This window comes from Fringilla coelebs, assembly GCF_963513975.1.
Source record: "Fringilla coelebs genome assembly, chromosome: 17".
Taxonomy (NCBI): Eukaryota; Metazoa; Chordata; class Aves; order Passeriformes; family Fringillidae; genus Fringilla; species Fringilla coelebs.
Window position 1 is genome coordinate 14,069,291 of NC_140043.1, and position 13,333 is coordinate 14,082,623.

The window sequence follows — 13,333 nt, forward strand, 5'->3', positions numbered from 1 at the left end:
ATCCCATGGATCCCATCCCACCCCACCCCTTCCCTCCCATTCCCTCCCATCCCACCCCACCCCTCAGAGCCTCAGCAGGCACTCGCAGCTCAGTGCAAAGTCTCAGTAAACATTTATTCGAAGCTTTGCCACAATACCTTAAGTTGATTTGTGAAACTGGTCTACAAATACTGAACTACGGAGTACATGGTTTGGATGGTCCGATAAAGGAATAAATAAAGGCATGTAAAGCTCTGTAAAAAATAAGTCTGGTACACTTGTAACTACTTAACAGTATTACCAGTAGGATCTCGTATGTGTCTAGGATCAGAAGTGAACACACGGCATCTCTTCAGACCAAATAATTTTTACATAAACAATTGTACAAACTTAAACACTGTAATCATGACACCTGATGTACAAAACAGGATGTGAAATCACTACCATCAGTGCCAACAACGAGTGCTACCACAGCAAATAGAACTTCTGAATAAAAGGAAAAGATCGGTTTTTACATGTGCCGTCATCACAGGTCGATGGAATTATCCAAAAAGTTTAAAATACATGCGGATACAATAAAACCTTTTATTTTCCAACCCAGACAAAGAGAACTCATGGTCACTTAACGCCATTAGCTGCCAAATACAGATCAGTATGTGAGGCAAACCACACTTAAACACTTCTACACCACCGAAGAGCTAAGGTTGATACTGGTCTATTTCCACACCGACGATGCAACGAGCCTTGAGAAGCAAACCACAAAGTGAAGGACGCGCTAGAAGCACAGCACTGAGCTACACCAGGTTTGTACACTGCACTCTGACACCCCAAAACCACTGGGAAAGCATCACATTCCACAGGACACATCGGGTATCTACAGCTGTGTGCGTCCAGAGGAGCCGCCCTACCTGAGAGGGAAGAGCACTGCAGGATTGCAAAGGCTGGGTCCAGAGCAGGCAGGTGAAAACCTTCAGGAATGGCAAAAGCACTGCAGGATTGCAAAGGCTGGGTCCAGAGCAGGCAGGTGAAAACCTTCAGGAACAGAAAGAACCCTGCAGGATTGCAAAGGTTGGGACCCAGAGCAGGCAGGTGAAAACCCTCGAGAGCAGAAAGAACCCTGCAGGATTGCAAAGGTTGGGTCCCAGAGCAGGCAGGTGAAAACCTTCAGGAACAGGAAGAACCCTGCAGGATTGCAAAGGCTGGGTCCAGAGCAGGCAGGTGAGTTCCCAATCCCGGCAGCCAGAGCCCATCCTTGGCCCCTGTGCCAGCTGCTCACACAGGGATAGGTTCTCCAGCAGCCACAGGAAGGTCCAGGAGCAGGATCTGTCCTGCAGGAGCAGCCAGGTGGGGCTGTCCCTGTGTCACCTGCGCCCCAGCAGCAGCTCCCAGCAGGGCACCGTGGGCACGGCTGTGGCAGAGCTCTGTGAAGTCATGGCAAAAAGCTGAAGCTACCAGGGCTGTCCCGTGCCATCCCTGCCCTGGGCAGGTGTCACCTGCTGAGGGCTGTCCCAGTGCCACCCCTGGAGGTGTCACCTGCCAGGGTTTGCCCACAGGTGACACAGAGCCCTGCCTGTCTCTGAGATGCTCCGTGGGATAGAAAAGCAGTGCAGCCACTGGCACGGGTTTCTAGAAAACAGCAAAAACCTCCATGGATAAACTAGATGGCCCATATGGAAAATACTTGTAAAAGGTATTTACAAAAGTTGAAAGAGATTAAATACAATACCACATTCATGTTCCCAAAAGCGCTTTCACTACAGTGCATGTTTAAAAATACAGAGCATTTTTAAAGTTTATATTTATATATGTATATATATATATTGAAGATTAGATTGTGCTTTAAAAAAATCATTACTTCTGAATTTGACTAACGTGAAAAGTGAGCGTTGGGAAAAATACTGATTAAAAATACCCAATTTTATATATACTGCTTTTCACATAACATTTTGCTATACATGGGATGCAAGTAAATATAAAAATACCGTTTTTCAAGCAGCAGGGTGATCGAAATAAAGAGTATTAATATAGGAGGGCCGATTTTACAAAAGTAAGATAAATTATTAGACTGGGAGAAACTATAATCCAAATTAACTTTTATATAATACTTTCAAAGAAATCTTTATCATAGACAACTCTTAATATATAAATGTTCAGTATTTTTAACTTTAACGTTAAATATGGATTACACAAAATACAATCTATGCAAACTGACCCATGCACATTGTCCTAAGAAGGCGATGGAGCCGCTGACACGAGCAAGGTTTGCAAACTTTGGTCCTCAGGTCTCACATTTGGCAAAATACATCAAGACCTGACAGCTTTACTAGTCAATTCCTAATTGCTAGGTTGGTGTTTTAGCCCAGTCCTCTGTGCACAACAATAGGGAGAACTGAGTCTACAGGGAAGACTCTGTAACACTATGGAAAATGAGCTGAAAAAAGGAATTTACTGTCATTTACATTTTCAGCTTGACAAAATGGACTATTTGCTGCCATAGTCCCTATCTGATCACAGGAACCATTTTAAGTTGTGATAATCAGTTATTTAACAACTGTAAACCATGTACTTGTTAATAAATGGGGTGCAGGGGGATTTACAGGTGACATAAAAAATTGAAATGCATTCCAACCGTGCCAAGTGCATATGAACTTCAACCGTGTTGAACCGAAGTGATCACCAGGAGTAAAGGCCTTTAACATGGATTTAAAAATAACCCCTGTGGAAATGCCACACACAGACCCAAAGAGGTTTAGGCAAGTAACACACACATTCCAAGAAGAACATTAAACTTCAGCATAAAGAGAAAAATAAACTTGCCCCACAGTTACATTCAGTTAAGCATCACATCCAGAAGCTTCCCAGTGGAAGGACAAGCTGTGCTCAGCTGCCCCAGCCTGTCCCACTGGAGCTGGCACTGACAGGCACACCTGGGGAACCTCCTCCTCTCCTCCTGGTTCCCCTGCTTTGTAGCCAGGCCCCATCCCAGACCAATTTTTGTTGCGTTTTGATGCGGTTGTTCGTTTGGACCCTATGGAATATGGAATGCTCCAGCTGCGCTCCATCCTACCCCTGGCGGTATCAGAACTGTGCTCATCACTAGGGGCAGGTGCTTCCCCTCCCTCCTCACATCTGTGTCCTTGGATGCTGCTGTTTCCAGGTGAAACCACATTCCAGGCTTCCTTCCCTGAGGTTCCCTTTGTTTCAGTAAACCAGCACAGCCAGTGATGCCCTACCAAGTAAGAAACACAGAAATCCTGCAAAATAAAACTGCTCCAAAGCTCCACTGCTTTGAAAGAGAACCGTTTCCTACACCCTCCTCCTAAAGGTGGCTCGCTTTTCCCAAAACCTAATGAGGACATAGACTTCAAGCAAAAAGCTCCTATAAAACTATTGTAATTTTAGAAAAAAATCCAGATCTTCCTGAAGATAATTTATTGCCGCTGATTGGTCCTGAGAAAGCTTTAAGCAACAATACATTTGCACGTGTTTTAACTGCTGCCTTTTCTGAGAAGGTACGTGGGTCCTGAGATTAAAAACCATGTTTTACTTTATGCATTTAAGCTTGGAAAATGCTTCACTGTGCTGATCAAATATGAATTACAATTTGTCACGCTACATCTTCCTTTGTGCCAATTTATTAAAGCAGATTCCCTTCCAGACACTAACAAATTAAAGTTCTCGGGATGAAATGCAATGATAAAATGCCACACGTGTGCTTCCTCACATTGGACTGGCATTTAAGGACTTCAGATCTTCCTTCTCCCTCATTCCCCACCTCCTGTTAAAAGCTATGGTGTGAATTTTTTGGCCTGGATACCAGAAAATTCCTCATCTGATACTCTATGAAAGGCAACTTCAAGGCAATGAAATAAGCCAACAAAAACACAAAAACATTCACAACTCTGAAGAAAAAATATGGACCCACAGCAGTTACTTCTCAACGGAAGTGCTTAGTAGCTTAAGATTTTTTTTTTCTTTTTAACTGTTAAAGTGTCAAATTTGCATATGTTTAACTCAATTTCAATATCTGAAAGACTACTCAATTTGCTCTTATAAAAACTTTACAAAAGATGTTTTTAAATGCTTGTAAAAGTAAGCGTTTATCTACTGAGAAAATTCTAGTACTGGATAAAACTCTGAATATACAGCTGAATTTTGTAAATGTTTTTTCTTTCTCCTAGAAGTCTAACAGCTGAGTGTTTAACCTAGATAAATTAGTCTTAGACATGATGAAAAGTTATAACTTTGCACACTTTTTACCATGTGATGTTTTGTTGCTTTGTAACTTCGGATGAGACAGTGCTTAGGATTTTTCCAGAGCTGGTGTACAGTGGTCAGCGGGGGCTGGCTCATTGCTCGCTGCCCCTATCCAGGTTCTCAATCACCCTGGAAAGGCGGATGTTCAGCAGTCTGATCTGACTATCCAGGTGGTCCATCTTCTCCTCCAGGCTGCTGTTGCTGTTCCTCCTCCAGTAAAACCCAACTGGCCCCGTCATGAAGTAGACGGCCACGACGAAGCAGAGGGGCAGCACGGCGTGCTCCGGGTCGCCCTCGTACTTCTGCAGGATGTACACACAGGACAGGGTGAACAGGGCCACCCTGGCGATCCAGAAGAAGCGGCCAAACAGCATGTGCAGGAGATAGAAGAAGAATCCAAGGAAGAGAGATAAAAACCAGTAGGCCAGTAAAATGGCACCGATCAGCAGGAGGGCGCGGGTCGGGTTGTTGGCAATGGCTGCTGGGCTGAAATAATGAGTCAGGTTGGAGGCTGAAAAACAAAGGGAAATGTACAGGATGTTAATGAGAGTGGGCTGAAGGTGCACGGGGCAAAAACACAGACACAGCTCCAAAGGATCAAACCCCCACGGCAGTGGGGCAAAAACACAGACACAGCTCCAAAGGATCAAACCCCCATGGCAGTGGGGCAAAAACACAGACACAGCTCCAAAGGATCAAACCCCCATGGCAGTGGGGCAAAAACACAGACACAGCTCCAAAGAGCCAAACCCCCACGGCAGTGGGGCAAAAACACGAACACAGCCTCAAAGGATCAAACCTCCCACAGCAATGGGGCAAAAACACGAGCACAGCTCCAAAGGATCAAACCCCTCCAGCAGTGGGGTCACAGTACTACTTTCTAAAGTAAAGGGTAAAACTGGTTCACCTATTTCTGGATGAACCTTCTTCAAATCACTGGCTCAGCTCCAAGGATTCAAGTGAATTCATTCCAGGAAAGGTACTAAAGGCTCTTTAAAGACAAAGCAGTCTAGAGCCTGAGGTCAAAACTCATACTGGGGCTACAGATCCTCCTTTGTAAAAATGACATTCTAAAGGCTCTCAACTGCATCTTTCTCTAGTCCTCATTGATTTCCCTGCACTGTTCCTGGCTGTGTGAATCCATTTAATGATGACACCAAGGAACCAACCGTGCCTGGTAATTCATTCTATACACATCCTGTAGATAAACATACAGAAATGGAATGGTGGGGTTCAGTCTTCTTGTTTGAAGATACTAATAGGAAAATCAAAGCCACGTGAAGCAGAGACACACCACTGATGGATGTTTAAGCAGCATGATAAAATGGAACTGTTTGCCCATTTGCTTGTAAACACTGATACAGGCTGAGACAGTTCAAGGGTGAGCAGGCATCACACTTACCATCAATTCCAAGAACATCTAACAAATCAGTCCATATTCTCCAGAATGTGTCCATTAATACATCCACCCCATTCACAAACCTCTCTGTCAACCTTGAGAAAAACTGAGAAATAAAATTGAAAATTAAAAAAATCCTCAATTCCTAAAGTAACACTTTGAGACTTATTCGTCATGAGTAGAATTATAATTCATTAAGCAAGAATTGCAGATTATTTTGTAGTCCCCATGGGAAAAATTGTAAACCTGATTTTTTTTTTAACTCTGTGAATCATGAATTTATGCGTTGCAATAATCTTTATTGTAGGTATTTTGGCATGTAAACGTACAAGTTGGCAAGATTTAAAAATGCACTTCATTGGCTTTACTATCGTTTCGAAGATTAGAGAAAACACTATTACCAACAACTGGCAAAGCAAACCAAAGAATTCCTTTTATCAAGCAGCTGAGAGATGTCCCCAGCATCACACGCAAGTGTCTCAGGTGTACTGAGAGGTCAATCGAACAGAATCTATTACAGCCCGAGGACAGCGGGCACAGAGGAACGCACGCCTGCCTCCCGGCCAGCTCCGCTGGCCCCACGAGCACAGGATGCTCTGCTGCTGCAGCCAGAGCGGATTTCGGCCGAGGGCTCCTCACCAGCCGCCTCCCCACCTCACACCCCCTTGTTGATTTGAGCCTTTAGCTGCTATCTCCCCCGCTTTCCTGCAAGCCTGGCCTCCGTTTTTCTCCCCTCAGCAGCGCTCCGGCCGTTCCGCCGCCTCGCACCGGGACGAGGCCACGGCCGGTCCCGCACCGAGCTGGGCGATGCGGACCGCAGAGCCGCCCGGTCACCGCCGGAGCAGCGAGGCGAACGGGAGGGAAAACAAGCGAAGGAGACGGAGGGGAGAAGGGGGGGCGGCGAGCAGCACCTCACCTTCTGCAGGGCCCGCACGTTGTCCTCGCCGAAGAGGCCGCTGACGCCCTGGTAGAGGCCGCTGGCGGCGCGGCGCAGGCTGTTCTGGCGGTCGGCCCCGCGGCTCCGCGCAGCCCGAGCGCCGGGCCCCGCCGCGCCGAGCAGCAGCAGCAGCAGCAGCAGCAGCGGCCCCCGGAGCTGCACCCGCCGCGCCGCCGCCATGGCCGCCCCGCCGCGCCGCGCCCGCCGCCGCCGCAGCGCCGCCCGCCGGCCCCGCGCCGCAAATGCGGCCGCACGGGCGGGGCTCCCGCGGCGGGAGGAAATCACGGGGAGCGGCCCCGGGGGAGCGCCCGGAGAGCGGCGCGGCGGGGCGGCGGATAAACGCGAGTTTTGTGATGGGCTTTTGGCAAATGTTAAAGGGAATATTATATGTGTTAATTCTCTTAAGTGGTGTGTTAAATATAGTTTTAGGTTATAACAAAGTGTTAAAATAGAGACTGTGCTATGTAGGATACTTTTTTTCCTAAAGAAAGGACTCGCACTGAGATAGGAATCACAGGACACCTAAATCTTTCAGAGAAAGAGAATTTATTGCTCCATTAGCAGGAGAAACGAACTTCTTCCCACCTCGCTCAGCCCTGAAGATGCAGTCAGGATTACGAGGAAGAACTTGAGGATGACAGACAGAATCCTGTATTTGAATGGAATTTATGCATCATGTCTGAGATGTATGAATATGCAACAGGCTGTTGTTTTTAAGGGTTAATCCTCTGTTAACGTGGGTCCCTTTTCAGGCTTGTGCTGCCCAGAAAAAGGTACCCGGATGTTCCTAACTCTTCATTTCTATTGTCTCATATTGTCCTAATTCAAATTATCCAAATTATTATTTCTCTAATTGTATTACTATTTTTATAACCATTTTATTACTATTAAACTTTTAAGAATTTAAAAACAAGTGACTGGCGTTTTTCACAGTGTCCAACCCCGCTGCTCCGCCACAGACAGGGGCCTGGAGTGCTGTGCCTGGGGCTGCAGGGTTGGCTTTTATAGTTTTCAGGTTCTGTGCTGCTTTAGGGTGTAGGTGTCAGCTTTGTATTACTAAGATAAAGCAATTCCATCACTATCTGGGGACCAAGGATAAACGATCCAAACCTCAGGCCCAAGAGCACAAACAATGTGGACTGAAGAGAGAAGAACAAGCAGCATGGGACCTCATCCTCTGGAGCTGTACTTGGACAATTAACACCAATAAGCAAAAGGAGCAGAACTTACAAAACTGTGAGACCCCCTGACCAGCTGTCCTTTCTGTGACCATTTTTGGGTGCAGCCTTGGCTGGGCTCTTGTGCTGCCCAAGGTGGATCCATGGAGGCCTTCCAATAAATCCCTGCTTTATTCTGTAACTCTGTCTGGCCTCTGTTCTAGGTCAGCCTCCACAGGGCATGGTGCCCAGCTCGGGGCTGCTGAGTGCAGGAGAGATAAGGAGCTGCTGGACAGGGTCCAGCAGAGGCCACAAGGATGATTTGGGGTTTGGAGCATCTCTTATGAGGAGAGACTGCAGGACCTGATGTTATACTCCATGCTCTTGGTGTTTAAACCGTGTGGCTCAGCCTAGGACTGGAAGCTGAGTAGACATTTAGAATATAGACATCTCTGCCGTGGCCTTTTTCCCAGTTTTAGTCTGGCCAAAGCACTTATTTTCACATTTAGCAGAACGGCCTAGACATTTCAGCATTGTTTTCTATTTGGCCCTGGAAGGCTTGGGCCCACATCCAGGAAGGTACTTAGGATTCGATTTCAGCAGCATATAGATGCTTGACATATTTATAAATTTTGCTTTCGTTTAAGATTTGCTGGTCTGTTGATACCTGAGTACAGTCTGAAGCCTCATGCTCTCCCAGAACAGGTTGGTAACTGATGATGTTTTGGAGGTTCTTAGGAGGTTTCTGTCAATTTCCATGTTGTGATTATACTCTGAGCCCACAATAAATGTCACCTTCTGGGGCATTTCTTGCAAGTTACATGATACAAATAAACCTTGATGATAACTAGCTGTCATGAGTGCTGCTTTCTGTGCCTGGTATATTTCTCTGCTTTGCTTCCAGTTGCCATGGCCTTCCCTTGTGCTGTTTATGGTTCACTGGGTCCTGTTTGTGCAAATTTTGCAATGTTCCTATTTCTCTGTGTGAGTTTCCATGGAGGAATCCCTTCAAAAATCCCTTCTGTTGTGTCTTCCCATCTGTTCTTCAAGGAGTTCCAGAGGTCTGTGGTAGTGGCTGTCCTTTGCACGAGGTCAGGACAATTTGGGAAACTTTCCTGGTATTTCATTGATATCCTGGCCTGCCTCAACGAGCCTATTTCAGGTGAGTTTATCTCTCCAAATACCCAGGTCTTATGAAATTACGTGGTATTTCACCCTCCTCGTTTAAATAAATGAAACAGCGTCTGCTCAAAGAATACATTGCATCATGGCATGAAACACAGATCTCAGCCACACTCAGCTTCTCAGTGAGGAGAGCTGGGAGCTTTCTGGAAAGGTCCTCTGGTGAGGGTCTCACTGTGTAAATGGAGAAAGCATGAGTGTGCTTCTCTATTTCCTCACCTGCACTAAAATCTCTGTAAGGTGTCTTACTCAGGGATAGGGGTTTAACAACAATTTGAGCAGTGTTTAGAAAAAATTGGGGGCTTCTAGGGGTCTGAGTTTTAGCAATTGCAGGGTTCTCTCTTTTAAAATCATCATTATGCTCAAAAAAGTGGCATGGCCTCAAAGAAAGCCAGCTGATGTTACAGTTCTTAACCTCCCCGACCCTTATGTTTCTGTCTTTGCTTCATCTCACAGCCTCAAGCTGTCATAGCTGGTCTCTCTATGACCATTTGTCATTTTAGGCCTTTTTTCCTTAATGTTTTCCCCATTAGGTTTTTCTTGCAATGTGTCAATATTTATTTTCTTCTTTTTCCTTTTCCTTTTTCCTTTTATTTCTTTTTCCCTTTCTCCGAACACCTTTGATTTTTGATTCTGGTTACTTGTACTCCTGACACCATATAGAGATCATGGACATCAAATGAGGCAGGAATTTCTTATTCTTATCCAGACTCATTAATCAGCTGGCTGATGCTCTAAATATAGGATTTAAAAATAAAAAAAACCCTCCAAAATCTTTAGATATCATAATCCAGTTGTTGGTTCAAGGGATCACGGTCAGGCCTTGGCGTATTGCAGAGATTGCCCTGAGGTATTATTACAAAACTTTTATCTCATAGATCTTGGCATTTCATCAATTTAGTCTTGCAGGTGACTCCAGGTTACCTCAGAGCCCTCAGTGGGGTAGTGCCTTCAGCAGCTTTATTCTTTAGAATGGCCCCTAATCTAATTTAAGGCAGAAAACATGATTTCATTTCTACCCTATTATTACTCTTAGCAGGCATAAGGCAAGGCTTAAAAAGATTTGGGAATGGGCAATTCCAGTTAATCTTATTCAGGCTATTTTCCTCCTCCTAATCTAGTCTCCAAACTTAATTGCAATAGTCACTGCAGTCCTCTTAACGCCCATTTTCTCATTAAAGCTTTGTTTAATTTTCCTTCTTTTACTTCTGATTTTTCCAAAGTCACTTTTGAAAGAGGGAAAAGCTGGTTTGGATAAGGGAAAACTGGAATGAAGGCAGGGAACATGGATGCATAACCCCCTCTTAAGTAAGGATACAATGGTAAAACTGCTGCTAAGAAGGGAGACAGTGCTGTCAGGCTTTCCCAAAAGCCCAGTTTTATCAGCAAATCCATCATTCCCCTTCCTCCCTGAGCTCTAACCGGGTCAGTCCTTTCTAAATTACACCTTTTTCAGCTCAGCCAGAGGATTTTTGGGTCCCTTCTCAGGTGATTTAGCTGCTCATTTTCTTTTTAAGAGTTCATGTTGCTTTGGGTGGGAGAGAGCGGCAGTTTTGCTGCTGCTTTTAGGAGGAAAACTTCGGCAGAAAGGGTATTTTAGATATTAGAGCGGCTGCTCGGGAGGGTGGGGGAATGACCGGCCCTGGAGGAGTTTCAGGAAAGGTTACATGAGGCGCTCACTGCCGTGGTGTGGCTGACAGGGTAGCGTTGAGTCATCGGCTGGAATCGATGAGCTCAGGTCTTTGCCAGCCGAATCGATTTTTTAAAGCTAAAATGGGCAATTTCGGCACCGCCTCGGCGCTGAGGGGACCTGAGGGACCGCCGCCCCTCCCGCCGAGCGGCATGAGAGCGCTCCTCTGATTGGGCACACCTCCCCCTGATCCGGCCGCTCATTGGTCGGCAGGGAGAGGGGCTTGAGAGACCTCTGCGCTGATTGGTCTCTGCTGGCGTCGGCTCTTCCCCCGTCGGGCCAGCCGCGAGGAGAGCGCGCTCTGGGCTGATGTGGGGCCAGGCGCGCCGCAGCCAATCAGGTGCGGCGGCGTGCGGGCCGCCGTGCGCCGCGCGGGATCCGTCCGCAGCGCGGGCCCGCCCGGCCCTGAGGGGCGCGGCGGCGGCGGGGGCGGGCGGGGCGCGGAGTCGCGGCGTGGCGGGATGGGAAACGCTGCTGCGAGCGTCGGGGCCAGCCAACACCGCCTTGTCATCCAAACCAGAGCCCTCAGTGCCGTGTCAGACGTGTCCTTAAGCACCGTGATTCCACCACCTGCCTGGGAAGTACAGTCCTACAGTATCTAAGTATTCTTTGTGGGAAGAAATTCTTAACGTCCAACTTAAACCTCTCTCCTGGCGTAGCTTAAGGCTCTGTGCTATCACTTGTTCCCTGGGAGCAGAGCCCAATCCCCTGGCTGTCCCCTCCTGGCAGGAGTTGTGCAGAGCCCCAAGGGCCCCCCTGAGCCTCCTTTTCTCCAGGCTGAGCCCTTCCCAGCTCCCTCAGCCCCTCCTGGGGCTCTGTTCCCTTCCCTGGATTCCCTCCAGCCCCTCAATGTCCTCCCTGACCAGAGAGGCCCAGACCCGGGCCCAGGACTCGTGTGCGGCCTCACCAGAGCACAGGGGTCAGTAGGCGACCCCACCCTGCTGAGCTGGGACCCCCTCAGTAAAAATGACAAATTACAGCTCTGTTTCCAGTCCCGGCAAGGAGTGCCACACGCACAGATGGCATCCAGCAGGTGTTTGCTCAGGTGTCATTCTCCACCTGTCCCACACCCGGCCCTAAGCTCACGCCAGAGCAGGGCAGGCTGTTTGTTCGTTGTTATAACATTCATCACCGGGGTGAATGGTGCTGAGGGGCTGCCCGCGGGTCTGAGACAAAACCCTCCAGCCCCTTTTGGGTTGTGAAGTGTTTGTGACGCTAACAGAGCGTTAGTTAACCCGTGTGGGTGCATCCACTGCTACACGGCATGCGGGTGACCAATATAAGTTATCTCTTCCAGATTGTAGGAAGATGGATTCTCCAGGCAGTTTCCCCACCACGGGCTGCGGATCCCCAGGCCATTGAACCCTCTGGGACCTGGACACTGCAGCTCCCATCCTGCCTTCTCCCTTATCTCTGTGCTTGGCAGGTGTCCGGCCATGGATTTCACACTTCCACTGACCTCTGGGCGCTGCCAAGGTGAGGCAGGCAAGTCGGGCAGATAACGTGTTCCCATTCCACCTCCCTGAGCCCCTTAGCCTCTGGGGAGAGTTATTTAAAAATACACCAGATTTAAGGTCTGTCTCACGGCAAATAAAAATTGTGGATTGTTTAAATCACATTTCCATGGCCTTCAGATTTAATAAAGGAGTTGTATTCCGGTAGCACAAAATTCTAAATGACACATAGAGCAAATATAGAATCTACTACACTTATTTTACTTTAATATGCAGTACACCCGCATAATTTCCCATCAAATTCTCATTTTTGCGGTTTCCATGAATTAGAAGCCAAACCATGACCTTGAAAATAAGTTACATAAGCAGCACGGGTACACTGTGAATCGTGGAGTCCTTTGGGGTCTAAAAGACCCTTAAAGATCACGGACTAGCAGTGAATTGCACATTAAGTGCTTTATTACCACCAATTCCCGGCTGAAATCGGTTGCTGCACAATCTCGATGCTCACTCGCAAAGCGCACATTCAGAAAGCAGAGCAGCAATATTAAGTTTTAATCCAAGGCGCAAGCTGTGCAGGCTGGGAGCGTTACACAAGCTCATGCGGGATGGCGAGGCCACGGAGAAACGCGTTTCTTGCCTCAATTTTGGCTCAAACACACTTGTTGGTACTTCTTCAGGCCTCCTTGGGGAAAAAATAAATAATCAGAGCGGCGGTGCGGTGAAGCGATGCTTCTTCCCGGGCCGTCCGGTGACCTTTAGAGGTGACAGGGACCGCGCGGCGGCTCTCGGCTGTCCGGGCGGCCGCTCCCCATTCATCCCGCACCGCCCGCGCCTCCGGGGTGACCCCGCGCTGCCCGGGCCGTCCCCGCCGCCCCTCCATGCCCATCCCGCGGTCCCGCCGTCCCCGCTGTCCCCACCGCCCCGTCGGCGGGCGGGGCGGGGAGCACCGCCCCGCACTTTTCTCCGCGGCGGAAGGTTACGGAGTGATGCGATCGGCGGCGCCCTTTAAAGCGTGCGCACGGAGGAGGGGCCGCAGTCAGCGCCGGGGTGCGGTGGGAGCGGTGTTGTTCGGGCCGAGAAGGTGCCTGCGGGACGGACGGTGCTCGCCTCGCTCCGCTGCCGCCGCCATGTCCCGGGAGCCCGAGATCATGGAGTCGCAGGTGATGTGGGAGCCTGACACGAAGCGCAACACCCACATGGACCGGTTCCGCGCCGCCGTGGCTAGCAGCTGTGGGCTCCGCCTGGGTGAGCGCTGGGCGGGGGCAGGCGGGCGCT

At 48.5% G+C, this 13,333-nt stretch overlaps 2 protein-coding genes across 2 annotated transcripts in view; one reads left to right on the forward strand and one right to left on the reverse strand.

Moving 5' to 3' along the window:
- Nucleotides 1–95: 95 nt before the first annotated feature.
- BRI3BP (BRI3 binding protein) lies at nucleotides 96–6,764 on the reverse strand. Its single transcript, XM_084217211.1, has 3 exons — nucleotides 6,552–6,764; nucleotides 5,639–5,741; nucleotides 96–4,747 (listed from the first exon to the last, which is right to left on the reverse strand). The coding sequence occupies exons 1-3, from the start codon at nucleotides 6,750–6,752 to the stop codon at nucleotides 4,329–4,331; spliced, it is 723 nt and encodes a 240-aa protein (XP_084073337.1). The 5' UTR covers nucleotides 6,753–6,764; the 3' UTR covers nucleotides 96–4,328.
- Nucleotides 6,765–12,195: 5,431 nt separating this feature from the next.
- The window catches only part of AACS (acetoacetyl-CoA synthetase), a 37,188-nt gene continuing 36,050 nt past the window's right edge, over nucleotides 12,196–13,333 (forward strand). Inside the window, exon 1 of the mRNA XM_084217130.1 lies at nucleotides 12,196–13,303. Coding sequence (XP_084073256.1) covers nucleotides 12,937–13,303 — 367 coding nt within the window. The 5' untranslated portion in view covers nucleotides 12,196–12,936. The remainder of the gene's footprint in view (nucleotides 13,304–13,333) is intronic.

Excerpts from the sequence above, each read along its gene's own strand:
- BRI3BP (XM_084217211.1), bottom strand. The coding sequence starts at position 6,752 with ATGGCGGCGGCGCGGCGGGTGCAGCTCCGGGGGCCGCTGCTGCTGCTG. Across the intron at positions 5,742-6,551 it reads ACGTGCGGGCCCTGCAGAAG|TTTTTCTCAAGGTTGACAGA; the intron begins GTGAGGTGCTGC and ends TTTATTTCTCAG. Across the intron at positions 4,748-5,638 it reads AGATGTTCTTGGAATTGATG|CCTCCAACCTGACTCATTAT; the intron begins GTAAGTGTGATG and ends TTTGTTTTTCAG.